Source organism: Archocentrus centrarchus, chromosome 14 (assembly GCF_007364275.1).
Source record: "Archocentrus centrarchus isolate MPI-CPG fArcCen1 chromosome 14, fArcCen1, whole genome shotgun sequence".
NCBI classification, from domain to species: Eukaryota; Metazoa; Chordata; class Actinopteri; order Cichliformes; family Cichlidae; genus Archocentrus; species Archocentrus centrarchus.
The window spans coordinates 15,733,775-15,751,418 of NC_044359.1; the positions used below are offsets into that span (position 1 = coordinate 15,733,775).

Genomic DNA, 17,644 nt, shown 5'->3' on the forward strand with positions numbered 1-17,644 from the left:
GAGTAGTACAATCATGCTGTGAAATCTGGATATATTACAGATCAGGAGCTTTAAATGTATCTAGCATTTAAACTTTTTAAATTGCTGGGTGCCAAGCCACAAGAGTGCAAGGCACAGTCATGTGATACGTAGGCGTTAGAAAAACAGAGAAAAAAAGGACGAAGGCTTGAGCAATATTTTAAACCCTTCCATTCTCTTTAAGCTTTATAATTATGTGACATTTAGGCAATATCTCAAGCTCTTTAAAACCCTATAGCAACTCTGGGGAAGGGCTGTGAGAGAGAGTAGGTCCAGATGATCTAACCACCAGTCATCTCGAGGTTAAGTTCACTCTTCACTGAATAACAACGTATCCTCTTATCTGTGAGTGGGGTACTGTATGCTTCACAACACCAGGCTGCAGCTTCAAATGTCACCTACCTGCTTCTCTTTCCCTTTTAGGTAACACCATAGAGTGAGTACATGCTGCATGCATTACTTTTGCATGGTGCACATGTCTGCAGCTGAGCCAAATGACAAGCTATCTCTCATGATGACAAAAGGATCCCTTAGCTTCCCCTTAAATCTCATGGGAGATGAGGTCCTTGTCCCTTATTCACTGCTCTAGATTTCAATAGACTCACAGAGAAGTGTGTTTATGTATGTTTTGTAGTGTATGTGGGGGATTGTAGACAGCAAGGTTTCACTAACTGTGCACCAAGGAGGCTCATCTCTGTGGGTGTTTGGATGCAAGTGGGTGTATATATGTAAATAATTATTAGAAGGTGAAAGACATGGATATATATATATATATATATATATATATATATATATATATATATATATATATATATATATATATATATATATATATATATATATATATATATATATATATATATATATATATAAAACAGCTACATATGATGCAATAACTGAAGACAAATAAGTTGAACCACTGATGAAAAATAAAGCTGATGAGTGAAAAGACAACCTGCTCAGCAAGATGTCATTTTGCAAATCTGTATAATGCAAATGTTACACAGCATAATTAATATTTCACAAAATAAGGGTTCATAAAAATCTTTGTGACAACTGATTCTTAGTTATACACTACAATATTAGCCAAGAGATTACTGGCACAGAAATAACTATAGAAATACATTAAACCATTCAAACACACTAATGACAACATAACTCTTTTAACCTTGCTAATAATTCAGCAACCCAGAAATCCTTCCCTAGGCAAATGTGTTCTTTGAATCATAACACGGTTGTTTACAGAGATGGCAAAGTTTAAGGCTGAGTATTGGATGCAAACATTTTCTCTTGTGATAAATTAATAAATTTCTAAACTAACTAAATGACTAAATTACCTTGCATGACTAAATTAGGCCGCATACGCTACAAGTATGATTTCAAAGTTACTTAAACTTTTCTACAGTGCCAGTGTAGGGAGAGAGTGGTTGTAGCTTGTGTCTAAAAAGTTCTTAAAAATACAAAATTTCCCAATGATTAAGCCTGGCAGGGGATCATTTTAGACCAGGAAATCTTAACTATGCTGACTAAATAATGAATAGGCTAGTGATATAAGCTTCATGCAGCACAGGCCCCGATGGTTTGATTATTTCTGGTTTCATGCTGAATAAACGATAACAGTCGTTCAATCTTTTTCAAAGCAGAACTTGCTCAGAAAACTGGATGCCCATTGGATTGCCATTACTAAGTTATCATTTATTAATGCCTTTGATGAAAGTGAATCTTTATGATCACATTTCATATACTGTACTATTGCCATGGCACACCATAAACAGCAATAAAATGTAGGGAGATGGAAGACTGCTAGTTGATGTAGAAATGAAAGTTTCAAAATAAATAACTGTAATCACTGCATTCAGTACATGTGTCACTTCAAGACACAGTTAGTAAGGTGAGAAACCATGCAGGCAAAACCAAAACTCCACACAATAACTTTAGGCACAGTACTGATCCCTGAGCTTGAAAAATCATTCAACTTTCTTTCAGTCTAGTTATTAAGGTGACAGGGCAGCAGGACCATTTGAACATCAAAAATGTCCTCCAAACTGTTTAATCAGAGCGTCAAGCTGCAAGCAGCCGTGACTTAACCTATGAATAAAGATCACATCTTTCTATCTCTCTCGCTTCTTATTTTCCTCTGTTAATATGAAAATATTTTGTTCATTTCCTGCACAACATACTGCACCACCTACTCATACACACCACTGGAAGTGCATTCAGCACCTTTTACTCACACTCATAAACACTCCGATTGCCCATTATGTTTACAGTTGTATATTTGATTCATTAAATGAACCAATTTGCTTTTGTGAGGCTTCCATTCCTGCTATGTTTTACTTGACAGTCATAACAGGTCATGGTCTTTTAAATCGTGACTGGTGGATGGCTATTTCTATTCCCGGTGATACACCATTGTTTTTTTTTTTGTTTTTTTTCTATGTAATAAAGAGTCTTTCCTCCTACATATTTGGTGAAAGCAGTCATTTTCCATGATGCATCCCTCCCACTCCCTTTCTCCTCTTAGTGTAACGTTAATGCATACACACGCACACAAACACACACTCTCACAAAACACAAAAACAAACCACACCGGCCCATCATCCATCTCTCCATCTTGCTCCAAAAAAAAAAAAAAAAAAAAAGACTGTGCCAGCTTTCTCAACCCCCTCTCTGCTTCATTGTGGTGGTGGCTGCCCTCCTTCTTGTAAGCGTGCAGTGATATGCTGGATATTTCCTTAATCTATGGCTCTTACATAATCTGCAGCAACATCATTCACAGAGCCACTGGCTGTCTCCTCGTGTCACCCTTTGTGGTTATCACACAGTTAGAGGGATGAATAAAAGACTGGATGGGCTGGATGGATGATATACTGTAGCTAGATGGATAGATAAGACATTGTGGAGAGCGATGAGTGAACTATATGGATGTAGTGGCCATAGTTTTCTTTAGATGATTTACATGCATATGTATGGGTTGGTTGAGTGTGTGTTGCAGATTATATCTTGATGTGAGTTCTATGAAGGCTGTTATGTTTCATTGTGTATATGTGGATAGTACATTCAAGCAAAAAAGTTGGAGAGAGGCAAAAGGGAGATGGTCCAGAGATCTGTGTGTGTATGTGTGTGAAATAGGGAATAGCAGCAAAGCATGGGCTTGAGAAGAAGCAGGGAAAGAGGGATATTACAGTGTTGTAATGATAAGGACAAAAAAAGGAGAAATGGAGGCTTGGATTAATTGTAAACAAAAGCATGATTTTCTGAGGCATGTAAAAGATTCAGTATAATGTGTCCTGTATACATTGTACACGTGGCACATGTTACTGTGATGGAAAACAAATAGTGTAGAAAGAATTTAGGAAAAAAATTAGAAAGTAGAAAAAATCTATGCTCGCTGAGCAGGAACAACATGCTGAAGCAGCATTAGGGCCTCCCTTTGCTCACAAAACAACCTTAAAATTTCTTTGCAGAATTTCACAAGATAGCAAAACATTACTGTACTTTGCTATGATTCCAGCACATGTGCATTTGTCAGCTGCACATTACATATTGTGAAACTCCCATTCCACCAAACCCTAAATCTCTTCTATTTAATTAATTAAGGGGCCATGGAAACTTGGCATGATCTGCATTTGTTAGAGCTCGTCTTTCTACATGTTGTGCATCACATCCACCATTTCAGATAACAAGGTAGGCATCAGCAATCGTGCTGCGGCCAAAGTCACTGGCTTCAGCTTTTTTCCTCATTTTTATATTTGATGCAAATATTAAAATAATTTTTAATTTTTTTCTGATGGAATCTGTTTTTCCTCTTGGTTATGTATCTCTGGGATTTTTTTTTTAAATTTCTTTCTGTGAGGGATTTTGTAACTTTGTTAGGAAAAATGGTATTTAAAAAATGCTGGCCATATCCTTCACCATACACTCTGTCAGAACCCAAGACAACACTCATCTATCAAAACATTTGAAAGGAGACCTAAAGAAGATTTCAGTAAAAAAAAAAAAAATGGCAATACTAATACTAAAATGAGAACATTGCTAATACTAATGAATCAGAATGCAAGCTAAATCTTCACCAAACAGAGGATAAACAACAGTTGTGAAAATGAAAAAGATTGCCTTTCAGATATCATGAAAACAATTAGAGGCAGGTGTTTCGGACGTGTGAGCTTCCACACTTCTCTGTGGAAACTTTGATGCTTTCAAATTGCTGCAAACATCTCTCTCTAAGAAATGCTGGGCCATGTAGGAATCTTATGCCGCTGTATGATGGATCGGAGAGATATCTGATATCTTGTAAATTCGGCTCACTGTTTTTGTATGTGTGTTAAAAATAAAGTGTACATTAAAGTATGGAATAAATCCCTGCTCATTCAGTGTGAAACTAGCCAAAAGAATACAAAGTGCCTGGCACCAGAAACAATATCACTTTTGATGCACACTAGGATTCTTGAGGGCGACAGCAACAACCGCAGACTAAGTTGTGGGCACTGATCAATGAACAATCATTTGTCACAGTGATATCAGACACAATGATGAAATATTCCTGTCATTCCTGGCGTGATGCTGAAACAACTATAGGCTTGTAAAGCTGGACTAAATGCAGTTTAAAATACTTTTCTGCACACTTTGAAATAGTCACTAAAAATTGCTGTTAAACAAGATTTTACTTTTAACTTGGATACATTTTCAAAACAGCAAATCACCAAAATCAGTATTATCAGGTCCTAAGTTAAAAAAAAAAAAAGCATTTGTTTGATCCACATTTTATTATTCAATTGCTGTCACCAGTAATTTATCCCTTTCAGTTTACAGCTAAATTAATATATTTAAAAATATATTAACACACACACTCCCAATTACTTTTCATAGGGAGAATTACTTGTATTTCTTCCTAAAATTTGCATGATCTTTATTTACAGTGTAGAGTGCCTTGAGATAACTGCTCTTGTAAATATCGAAAATTAATTGAACTAAACTGAACTCATCAAGCTTCACGTTTAGTGATTCATTGCTGTTTTTAAAGATAAATGTCACTTTGCTCTACTTTGGAATGCATTCATACTTCTAATAAAATGAAGGCTCTGCTCTTTCTACCACTGCCATCATGAATCAGTGTATCAGAGCTAAACTAATGATAGCTTTTTCATAGAGATGTGCTTAGTTTAGTCAGACATGTACTTATCTATAGTCATAATTGACTGAAATAATTCAGCTGCTCTTTAACAGCAAACTCTTAGATTCCTAACTCAGGATTAGACAACTCAGAATTCAAGGTTTAGACTGAGATTTGGTTAAACAGAAGGTTGCATATGGTACTCTAACAAAACACACACACACACACAAACATAATCAATTTTTTTTATCTGCTGCGTTTTGCCGCACAGATGTGCTTATGTCATTCTGATAGAGCCAACATAAACTCAAAAAGAATGATACACTGAAATTGTTATATAATAGCACAAAGCAAAGAATGGATTCCATCAGCAAGAGAGACAAACACAACAAGCTAGACAGGATGAAAAAAAACATACAGAAGCTTAGCAAGATACCAAAACTGAGTCAAATCAAACCTCAGATATAAAAAGCACAAAGAGTGGGAAAAAGAACCTGATATACAATGTAGAGAGATGATGTGGTACCACACATGCATGTATCTCAACCTCAGGACCACAAGCTCTATGGGCCACCTCAATTTGGCTTTTTAGCCCATCCCAACCAAATGACTCATATGGCTCATAAAAAAAACTGCACCCCATCTTATTTGAGTCATAGTTTAGAAACACCAAAAACTAATAAATACATTCATGGACACATCTGTGTACTCCAAACAGTAGCATTTAGCAATAGGTGCCACAAGATGTTTCATAATGCATGTGCAACAAAATAAATATACTTTGCTTAGTATTAGCCAGATGACACTGATCTAATATAAGACAAAACAAACAAAACAACAAAAACAACAAAAAACAAACAATATCAAGCTATTAAATTTGAAAGCAGCAGCAAGCAAGTAATCTTCAACCAGTTCATTTTCTTAGATATAAGCTTACACCTGTTAATATCTGAATACTTGCTGACACATGTAAACACAAGTTTGAAAAAGTGGGCTAGACTTACTGAGGAAACCTCTCCATCATTCCCTGTGGCTACAGCGGGTGCTGCGGCTGCAGCTGCTGCCTCCTGAGCTGCCGCCTTCATGGCTGCTGCCTTCCTGAGCTCCCTGTTGGCCTGTAGGGTGGAGAAGTAGTTGACGGCTGCAAACTCAATCAAGGCGGAGAAGACAAAGGCAAAGCAAACAGCAATGAACCAATCCATGGCTGTGGCATAAGAGACTTTGGGGAGCGAGTGGCGGGCACTGATGCTAAGTGTCGTCATCGTCAAGACAGTGGTGATACCTGCATACGGGAAGGAGACAGAAGTAGAAGTTAGAAACGTGTACGTCCAGATTTCAAATTTTTTGGCACTTTGATGTGCCTGTGCCTCTTGCTTTTGTAATAATATTGCCATGTTTTGGTAATGATGCAGCACTACATCAGTTAAAATGCAAATATCAAGTACACAGCAACAATAAAATTTGGACATGTAAGATCAGCTGTTTTGCTCTACTTACAGTCTTTAGTTATCTATAACTAGCTCAATATTCAAACTTAATGCACAGAAATGAATACTTTGTTGATTGTTTTAATGTTCTTCTTTTTGTTATTCTATTCTTTTAAGTTATCTGGACAAAATCTTACATTTTTCAGTTGCTTATTATAATCAATCAAGTAAATCCTGGAAATCCTTAGAAAGTAACATATTGTTAAATAAGGACCACTCAGCCTGCCCTTTTAAACTCACTTTCTCTTCCTCCAACTCTGTAGGTCAAATCTTAGAAATAATTTAACCAAATTCTTTACAGCATTTATTACAATGGCACTTGAAATTTTATGAACTTAAAAAAAAATGGGTTCATTACACTTGATTCCAGATGACTATATGATAAATGATTGAGGGAAAATAAGACACGGTGAGGTTCATGAACCGAACAGCAGGAGAACACTGAACAACTACGTTGTGCGTCAGGACTTGAAGGAGAAAGCACTGATGTCCAAATAAAACATCACTGTCCACCCGCAGTTTGCTGAAGATCATCAGCCAAAAGACTGATTCAACACATTTTTGTGGATATATGAGACCAAAATAGAGCTTTCTGGTTGAAATGAGAAGTGTTATGTTTGGAAAAAAGAGAACACTGCATTCCAGCATAAGAACCTTATCCCATCTGTGAAACATGGTGGTGGGAGTATTGTAGTTTGGGCCTGTTTTGGTGCATTTGGGCCAGGGCAGCTTGCCATCAGTGATGGAACAATAAACTTAATTTTTACCAGAGAATTTGACCAGAGAAAACATGAAAGAAAAAGTGATTGTTCTACCAAACAGTGTTTACAGTAGAATAAAGGTAATGTTTTGGAATGACCAGGTAAAAAGTTTGACATAAATCCAACAGAAATGACCTGAAAGACCTGAAGGGAGCAGTTCATGTAAGGAAACCCACTAACAATGCAAAGATGAAGCTCTTTTGTAAAGAAGAATGGGGTAAAACGATCCAGACTGGTGTGGATGGTTGGATCAGCAGCAGAAACGTTTGGGTGTGATTACTGCTTCTCAGAAAGTCAAAAGAAGATAGTGACGGTAATAGTCCACATACAGATATGTGACATTGGGACATTTTTCTAAAGAAGCAAATGAACAAGTGTGACATTTTTGTCTCACTTGTTAAAATTGGCTGTCTTTATCTGGTCTTATGCATTGTATTGAAATCCTGATTATATTTTACATTATGCAGAAATATAGATATTTGGAAAAGTACCACTTTGTGCGTCACATAAAACTAAATCAACTATAACTCGTCCCAGTGATTGCTAATCAAATTATTGATGTATTTGCCATTTGACAGAAGACCCAATTTTTTGATCTGAAGGACTTCATACATTTGTTAAATTTGAATTTTCATGTTTATTCTTAAAAGAAAATACTGCAGCATCCATGATGAAACTGCATACAAATGGTAGTGCTGGACTTTGCAGTACTTCGTGCTGATAAATAATGAAAAACTAGCTTGACATACACTTTTGCTTTGGCTGCTTTCTTTACAGTTTGCCACAGCGGATCATCTGCCTCCATCTCACCCTCTCTTACATCCTCTATCCTCTGCATGTTCTCCTTCACTACATCTATGAACCTTCTCTGTGAGCTCCCTTTTTTTCTCTCCTGCCTAGCAGCTCCATTTTTAACATCTGTTGGCCAATATATCCACTATCCCTCCTCTGTGCATGTCCAAACCATCTCAACCTCGCCTCCCTAACTTTGTCACCAAACCACTGAACCTGAGCTGTACTCATTTCTAATTCTGTTCCTCCAGGTCACTCCCGATGAAAATCTAAGCATCACAATATGAATGTTTGCAGAGAAAGGTATACTTGAGTTAAAATTAAAGGCAGATTACATAAACAACAAAAGATACTGTGTAACACAACTTAAGATACTAATGGCAAAAACATGTCAATTTTTGATGTATTTTCATGTAACAAGAAAATAACAAAGCCGAGCAGAGTGTATTTTCTCATGGAACATCTTTAAAATGTGGCAACAGCCCTGTTTTAGGGCATATAACTAGAATGTGGCATTTCAACTCAGGAAGGGTTGCCAAAAAGTTACTTGAGGGAATGCTAATCTGTCCATAAGCAGACTAACCCCTGCCCCTACACTGGCACGTCAGTAAAAAGAGACCAAATATCTGTAAAAAGCAATCCAGCCTAATGGTTAGACACAAGCCACAAAGTATTTGCTAATATGAGCTACAGGCAAGATGACAGAGGGATAATCAGAATGGATGAATGAATGAATGTGTGGGAACTTGAAGACAATACAGGAAGAAAAAGCTGGGGGGTCTAAAGGTCCATGGCAAGACTTTTAGAGACAACTTTTAAAATACATCCCCTGAAACTGCTATATTCAAAAACGTTCTGTAGTTTTTAATAGTTGGACAGGAATTTCTTTTTTTCCCACCCAGATTCCATCCTTATTAAGTCAGATAAAGATGCTGACAATGAACATCCCTTTTAATAGCCCATTACCAAAGTACATATCTAATTCACTTTCATCAAGCTAAAGCAAGCAGGGAAAAAGGGTCATTGAACACTGTTCCCATGCTTTTACCAAATGTGCACTGTAGCTGTGCAATTTTCATTAGCATTGTAGGAACTTATGGGGGATTTAATGCACCTAATAATGCCTCAAAAACATTTTCTACACAGCACTTCAGTAGTGAAAGCTAACAACTCTCAAATGCAACCTCCTCCAACAGTCAACCAGTGCTGACTGTTTCAATCTGAAGCACAAGTTAAATGATTGCAAAGGGGTGGAGGAACGTGGAAAGAAAGGCTGTCAGGGTAGGAGGGAAAGGCAAGAGAAAAAGAAAGAAAGAGTGTAGGAGGGAGGGGGATGAAGTATAAAGACAGGATTGAAATGAAATGCTTGGGGCATTTATGGGCTTTTATAGGAAAAAAGCAAGGTACAAATTAGGCCACACTCAATTAAGTCTGTAAGACTTGTGCTCAAGGGACTTTCAGCTCTTAGGTTGTTGACAATTCAGCACGCAACATGCTATAGCTTAATGCACTGTCAGTGTCAGGCCTGTCTCCAGAACAAAACAGTCTAGGGTGCAGCTGAAATTAATGGGACTGCATTAGCTCTGGGGCCTAAAGACGATGGTTACCTGCCAAAAAATGATTATCAGATTAAATACACACAAATTCATGCTCAACTATTGTTATACAAAGGTATGTCTTGTGAAGCCAAAGAAGTGTTTGAACTTCATAAACTGGCATGACTTTCACATGATTATAAACACTACGATTGTTTGTTTTGTACTGTCTTAATATACGTTTGGTATGTTTAATATCCTTGAACCTATAGATGATCTGTAGCATCTTCTCTTCTCTTCTCTTCTCTTCTCTTCTCTTCTCTTCTCTTCTCTTCTCTTCTCTTCTCTTCTCTTCTCTTCTCTTCTCTTCTCTTCTCTATTAATTTATTTTAGTCAAGTAGTGGCTTTTTTGACCACATCATTTCCAATGGAACTTTGTTTTGTACATAATCTCTTGTGTTCCCTGTCTTATTGTAGGTTGAGAATGAGCAGGGTTTTTTGTTTGTTTGTTTGTTTGTTTGTTTGTTTACCTGTATCTTTACATTCTAGCCAATACTGAGTGAATTAAAAACAGCAGGATGAGTGAGGCTAATGAGATGCCACAGATGTGCTTTCTACATCAGGCCTCAACTTCCATGCTAACACTAATGATCTACACTAATATCTATTCTAAAGAATGCAGGCTTGTTGGCGCACTGGCTCGTTTCCAAAAAACAAGGGTCAGCAGTGTTACTCTGCTCAGCTGCATCTTGAGTTTTATAGGTAATGGAAAATTCAGTTCAAAATGATAACAATATCTATACACTTTTGCACATTTTCCTCACTTTTTTCTGTGCTTTTCTCTATTTTTGTCTCTGTCATTCCTCTTAGTATATCTCTGTTTTTGTTCAGTGTATCTCACCCTTGCTGCTCCTGAGGCTAGAGCTTGGTGGCAACTGTAGCGTAATGTAATGTGAGCAAGCGGAACCTGTGAGTGCTCGGAAGAGGGCCAAGTAAACATCCTCCCCCTCTCGGCCCTTGCATGACCAATTTCAAAAAGGACATCTATTCCCAATTAATTCAGCTCCACCACAGTGGAGGAGGAATAAAGATAATGAAGGTAAAAACTGACTGTGATGACTGTGGTGATCTTTGTTCTATTGCAGAAGGTTTAATTTTAAAGACAGCTCATTGCAGTTTAATTTGGAGTGCAATAAATAGAGAAAATATACTTGCTTAAAGTTTGTAGAGTTGGAGTCAGAGGTCATGGAGTCAAGCAGTGGGCAGTGAGTCAATAATTTCAGACAGTTATTATTTGACCTCTTGATACTTCAAGAAATTTATGTTATGTTCTGAGAGGGTGAAAAATGTGTGAGCGAAAAAACTGCAAACTTATTACAATGTGTAAAAATAAGATTCATGGTGAGGGGAAAGCCACTAAAAAACAATAGATGATGCATCCTTGGTAAAGCGTTTCTAGGCTAGTTTGTTCAGTTCATTGATAGGCATGATAATCTTAGCCAATCATGCAAAGTTATAATTGAGAAAACTTAACTAAGAAAAAAAAAATCGCAAAAAATTGCCAGAATTATGTTTGGCCAATGAACTGAAAATGGTCTTCAATTTTCCAAAACGATTCCATTCATGTAGTAAATGAATGTGTAAAATGTGTTAGATCTCTTTTTATTTATTTTTTCTAATGCTACCTCAAAGTCTGTTTTCATGGTTTTTTTAAAAAATAAACTTGAAACTCACATTGTGGTTTACAAATGAGTATGTGAATTTAAGGAAATCTTACCAAATACGGTCCGAGCAGGAACTGATTCCTTATTAATCCAGAACGAGACTTGGGCCAGGATGACAGTCATAATACAGGGAATGTAAGTCTGAATCAAGAAGAAGCCCATTTTCCTTTGCAGGTGGAAATGGACGGTCATAATGACATATTCACCTGGGATAGTAAACACCAAAGAGATCTGTTAGTGCTGAAAAATCTATTGATATAGTTGCCAGCCTGTATGATCCATCTGATGAATATCTATATTTTTCTTTCTAAAATTTGAAATACTCACTTTGAATAAAAGTGAGACTGATGATAAACATTGTTTTGTTTATCTTAAAATTGCAAACAATTGAATTCAATTAAAACATTTTTTAACTAAATGCAAGTTATTACATAACATAATGTTATTTTTTAATATACCTTGGTAAAGATTTCATTGATTGTGCAAGAAAATCCTTAATAAAGGTGTCACTAATCAACTCAAAAAGTGACCTTTGCAGGTTGCAGCTCTGACACACAGTGAACACTTCGCTGCCTTTATGACAGTTGATGTAAAACATCTGCTCACCTGTATTGGATTTTAGTCTCTCGCTGGATACTGTCTGACCAATAAGGTCATACTGCAGCAAACTGGATGATTCCTGTGGCACCTCAACAGATGACAGAGGACCTTTCTTCCAAGTGTACACAATTTCACTGATAGGGTAAGCATCTAGACAGCATGGATAAAATAGTAGATTTAAAAAGCAATTTTCAAAAATGCATTTATCCATATCTATATACACACACATACATATATACATATACATACATACATACATACATACACACATATATATATATATATATATATATATATATATATATATAATATATATATATATATATATATATATATATATATATATGACATTTCAAACTGAACTCTTTGACGATATCTTGTCATTTGCTCTGTAACAGACTGATCATTTGAGAGTGATGCTATCTGTCAGGCGAGTAACGCTTAAAAAAAAAATTTAACTCACAACTGCCAAACTTAAGCGGGCAGGCATGTCCATCCATTGGGAAGTTCATCAGACGCATGGGGCACTCGGCATTTATAGTTAATCTGTAAGAATAGAGAACGGTTTAGTTAATTGTATGATTTATATTTCGTTCTAGCGTAATAAGTGCTGCTCTTTCACATTGGGTCTGGTGTGGTGCCATTCTGCATTACAACAATAACAACAACAAAAAAATATATACAGAATATGGGCCTATCAGTATTTTTTGTAACAACAGATGACCTAAATTCTGCAAGACATTTTGGTTGTTGTGAACACAAACAGTAACATGGTGGAGGTCAGCCATGGAAAGCACATTTCACAAAGGATGTTTTTTTTTTTGTTTTTAATGGCAGAAGAAGACTCTCCTGTTTGTTTTCTGCCCCCAAAATAAAATATATACTTACATTCTTTTCATAACTTAAAAAAAATTATTTCAAGAGATTTTTGGGTTTTTTTATTTTATTTTTTATTTGTAAAATTGCCAACATTTGATTCTTTGGAATTATTAAATTTATTAGGTTATGTTGTGTGAATTTTATAACATCCTTAGTTGTTGATAAATTTCAAGGGATGTTTTTTTTTTTTTTTTTTTGTTAATGTAATAAATGACTTTTATGTTGTTCACTTCTCATGTTAATGTTATTTGCAATGACCTAAAGTATTCTTGTTTACCAGAATGAAAGTGAACACAAGCATTCACTGCTACTAAGTAGGTCAGAACTTTGAGGAAATTTCTCAGGCACATAGATGGGGGGGGCTGATCTTAAATGAAACGATTTAAGTAAAACTATTTTTTACTTTAAAATGAAGCTATTCAGAAAAGTTTAGGTACAAGATTTTTGCTGCCTCCACGCTAGCTAGCAGGGGGATTAAATGTAGGTTCAAACTGCAGATACAGCATCATCTTATTCACAAAACTGCAGTTAGCATGCTTGCTATTTAAACATCTACTGCCTCTAAAAGTCTTCCAATATATCTTTTCTCCTGGTGAAGCAATTAATGTAGCACTAGTTTTTCTAACTGGAGTCATCAATACATGAATAAAACAGTAGTATCATTTGCACTGGGTGTCATATGACCTTCATGACCTTCATGTGACCTGCCATCTTGTCTGCAACCCCACCCCATCCCCATTACAAACTGTAATGTGGATTTAAAGGTAGCATGACTTTGATTGTATTATAGTTAACAAAATTGCTCAGATAAATCCTTTGAATTTATTTTTAAATGTTTTAAAGTTGATCCACTTAGATAATCTAATTATTCAAAAAAAAATCTGTTTTTGTGCCATTGCTGACTCTAGGGTTTTTGTTTTTTTTTTTCATTCTACATATCTTCTTTTGGAACAAAGCAGGAGTCATGTTTGTTTGAATTGCTGTCCAGGCCTGTTTTCAGTATCAGATGGCACATATCTTGTTTTTGGAATGGCACTCTGTTTCTTTTCATGTCTGTGCATATTCTTGGATGCCTGTTCATCTGATTTGCTTTCCAGGTCTGTGCTCTATTCCGGTCTTGGCTAGGTTTGAATCTCACTATCCGGCACTGTTACCTCATGGTGTAGAGGATAGTTCCGTTCTGCATGATGCGGAACAGCTTGTTGGGGGTAGTCATGTTGTGAGAGATCGACCTCTTGCCATTCCGGAAAAATGTGTCTGGTGTCCAGATCTTGCTGACCATCAAGTTGTTGAGCCGCAGGATCTCGATGGGGCCCTCAAATTTTAGCCGTTCGTCAATCCATGTCTGACGAAAGAACACATCCATGGTGTATTCCTGGATGGAGGTTAGAGCGTGGGTTAGGAATTTATTTACTACTACTATGACCAATCCTGCTGCTGGTGCTGCATCTACTATCTCATGCCATTATTATGTACTACCCCCGGAGAGAATGGCAGATGGGTTTGTGAGCCATGGTTTCAGAGGAACCTGCTGGATGGAGTATTGGCAATGTGATGAATTGTTTTCTCTCTTTCTTGCTCTCTCTTTTCCTTTCTGGAGTATTCTATTATTAATCGCAATACTGATAAAACTAAAATTTAGTTTATGATGAAAAGCCCCAAGATATAACATTGTGTACATGTCGATCATCTTTATATGTAATATACATGTTTTCCTCAAATGTTTTATTGACTATCAGGTTTAACAATGAAGTGACCTGACTGAGTGATTGATTATTGATAGACAAATGTAGTATAGACACAGTTTATTTTAGCTGTAGAGTCAGCAGTAAGTCAATATTATGAGTCTCTCCAGCTTTTAGATCAAATGGATGACCTTGCTTCTCTTCAAAGCTATACAGTCTATGGAACTACCACCAGCGTATCACATGGCAGTTCTAGTAGGCTTTAGAGGCTGTGAAGCAGTATCTAAAGCTTAAGACTAAAGAGAGTAAAGTACAGCAGACATACATCACTCAGCCTATCCCATGGCAGAAGTAGCCAGCCTATTCCATCCTAACATCAGCCACATCGCTACTGGGGGGGTGGGGGGTGGGGGGGATTGTCAACCAGATTAAAATCCTAAGCTGCACTAATGACATCCTGCCCAAATGCTGGAATAATGAATGCTGGGAGTAGCATCAGTTGGGGCTGAGAGACCATATACATTACAGAGAAAACTGTACAGTGTTTTTTTTCCCCCCGTTTTCACATTTTCTTTGTTTATAAGCAACCAAACACATGCATGTGAATGACATCCACATTATTTTGCTTGTGTGTCCTGTATCAGTATTTCAGTGGTCAATATAGTTTACATACCATCTCAACATCTGAAACAGGTCCAAAGCTGGTGACAAAGATGTCAGTTTTAACCTCTGTAACAGGACCTACAGCAGAAGAATAAGTTGCTTTGATACAGACTATTGTTTCCTTAAAATATAAAGAAGTCAAGGAATAAAGTTCTAGGTATTGAATATGCTATTCAGACTAAAATAGCCACAACAGATGGAATGTGTTCGACACAAAACAAAACAAAACAGTGTGATTCTCAGATTTATTTTCTAATATTAAGCTGATTATTTGTTGTAAAAGGGGGAAAATGACTAACATAGAACAGAAACTATATGAAAGCAAGACACACAACTAGTTGAGTTAAACTTTATCCTTTAAGAAGGAATATCGAGCTCATCATTATGAGGCAATATTATATATAGTGCAATAGCATTTTCATTAGCATACCTCCAAATCCAGGTCGTAGTCTGTTGTCATAGCCATCCAGTAATCTATCCAATATACGCGTGATGTTATCCAAATATATACTGGTCTCACTGTGCTGATTTCCCCAAACACTGCTCGCACTGTAACTAAAGTACATATCCACTGCTGAAAGCTCATTTCTACAGCTAGGAAATCAGTTGCATATACTGAGTTTATCAAAGGCACAAGCATCCACAGTCTGTGGTTAAGGTGCGTAAAAGTCCGAGAACATGCAGAGAAAAGAGTTACATACTCACCAAGACAGAAATAAGCAAGTTACAAGGAAAGCCATGCCTCGACATCTGACAACTAGAAATCCCAGGTCAACTTTTAAAATCAGCACAGTCCATCATTTTAAAAGCATGAATACGAGTCCGGTCTTGCTTTACTTGTAAACCGTGAGAGGATACCGCGCCAGTCCAGCACGACTTGACTTTCCCTCTAGTGCGGTTGCGCCCGCCTCAGCCTGAATCGCTCAGCTGGAAAAACCTGAAGAGTTTTTAAGAGAGTGAAGAGGTAGAACGATGGACGCTTTACGTTAACGGGACAAAGCAATTTACAAGACATACGCTGGAGTTCAACTTTGCTATTTAGATCATTTTGAAGGTTAAATAATGAAGATCATCGTCCTTTATTTTTTTATTTTAAAGAAAATGGAAAAGAAAATAGCGATGAGAGATACAGAGGGGAGGAGGGAGGAGTAGAGGAAGAGAACCTGCACAAATACAGTAGTTATATCAATGAACAGTGCAGCAAGGGACCTTTTTGAATGCAGTTTAATTTCAAATTCCGTTTTTCTCCGTGTGTGTGTGTGTGCGTGCGTGCGTGCGTGCGTGACGCGCGCGCACGCGCGAGAAGTCACAGGACTTGGTCATGCAAAAACCGAAAACTGCAAGTAGAGATAAAGCGCATGATTCATATAGTAGTTAGGTAGTTGAGTGGAGTGGGCGGTAGGTGCATTTAGTGCACCTTCAAACTCCACAGACCCAGAACAAGCGGAAAACACCATGCTGTCAAACTTAGCTTTATGCACCGAATTTACATGGATTTATTTCTGTTGCAAAACAGGTTCAAGAAATTGCATATTTACTGCTACACAATAAAGTTGAGTTTCCACTGGCAAATTTTCTGTACAGTGTATGGCAAAAAGGAAAAACTGGTAAAATGAACCTTGCAAATGAAGTGCAAAAGCGAAATTTATCACTTATTTGTTCACTTATTCATTAATTGTTCCTTTAGGTTGGTGAAGGAAAAAAAAATAGAGTGAGCCAAAGCCAGCGCTGTGTGGGAGGAATTGTTACTGTACTACCACTATGTGGAAAAACGCTAATTATAACTCATGCACTAATCATACATTGTTTTTGTTTTATTGTTCTGAAATTAGAAAAACTAAAAAAAAGGGAGATCCAATGTTCACTGTCAAATGCCAGCAAGTATCAGTACTGTTAGAACATTAATGATCAATTAACTACAATAATTTCAGTGCACCATTGCTTTTTCATTAGTGGTATCATATCATAAGTTATATCATAGTCAGTTCATCAATAATTCATATGAGGAATAAAAATATAGGATATTTTTCCAACAGTATTAAATTGTGAAGACTGATTATGCAACATAATCAAAACTCAAGTTATATAATGATCTCAAATATGATTTAAAACATATGCAAACAACAATGGATCAATTTCAGATCAAGTGTATTCAGAGTTATTTCTTTTAAAAGAAAACTGGATATTGCTGTAATGTGTCTGATGAATGGGAGGTTTTCTCTCAGTTTCCTTTTTAAACCCCTGGCTTGTATTGGCAGACATATAATCTAAGTAAAAATAGAAAGTTTAAGAAAGATTTAAAGTTGACACAAAGTAACTGTGTTTCTCCGTGTGTTACAAAAATCAGTGAAGATCTACATTTCTTTAAAGAACCAGTCAGCAGGAAA

General features: G+C 36.7%; 1 protein-coding gene across 1 annotated transcript in view; it reads right to left on the minus strand.

The window, feature by feature from the left end:
* gabra6b (gamma-aminobutyric acid type A receptor subunit alpha6b) overlaps positions 1–16,094 on the minus strand; it is a 32,422-nt gene extending 16,328 nt beyond the window's left edge. The window contains exons 1-8 of the mRNA XM_030746539.1: positions 15,963–16,094; positions 15,688–15,812; positions 15,268–15,335; positions 14,064–14,284; positions 12,494–12,576; positions 12,037–12,180; positions 11,484–11,636; positions 6,136–6,413 (exon numbers count right to left, since the gene is read on the minus strand). Coding sequence (XP_030602399.1) covers positions 6,136–6,413; positions 11,484–11,636; positions 12,037–12,180; positions 12,494–12,576; positions 14,064–14,284; positions 15,268–15,335; positions 15,688–15,812; positions 15,963–15,997 — 1,107 coding nt within the window. The 5' untranslated portion in view covers positions 15,998–16,094. The remainder of the gene's footprint in view (positions 1–6,135; positions 6,414–11,483; positions 11,637–12,036; positions 12,181–12,493; positions 12,577–14,063; positions 14,285–15,267; positions 15,336–15,687; positions 15,813–15,962) is intronic.
* Between the last annotated feature and the right edge of the window lie 1,550 nt (positions 16,095–17,644).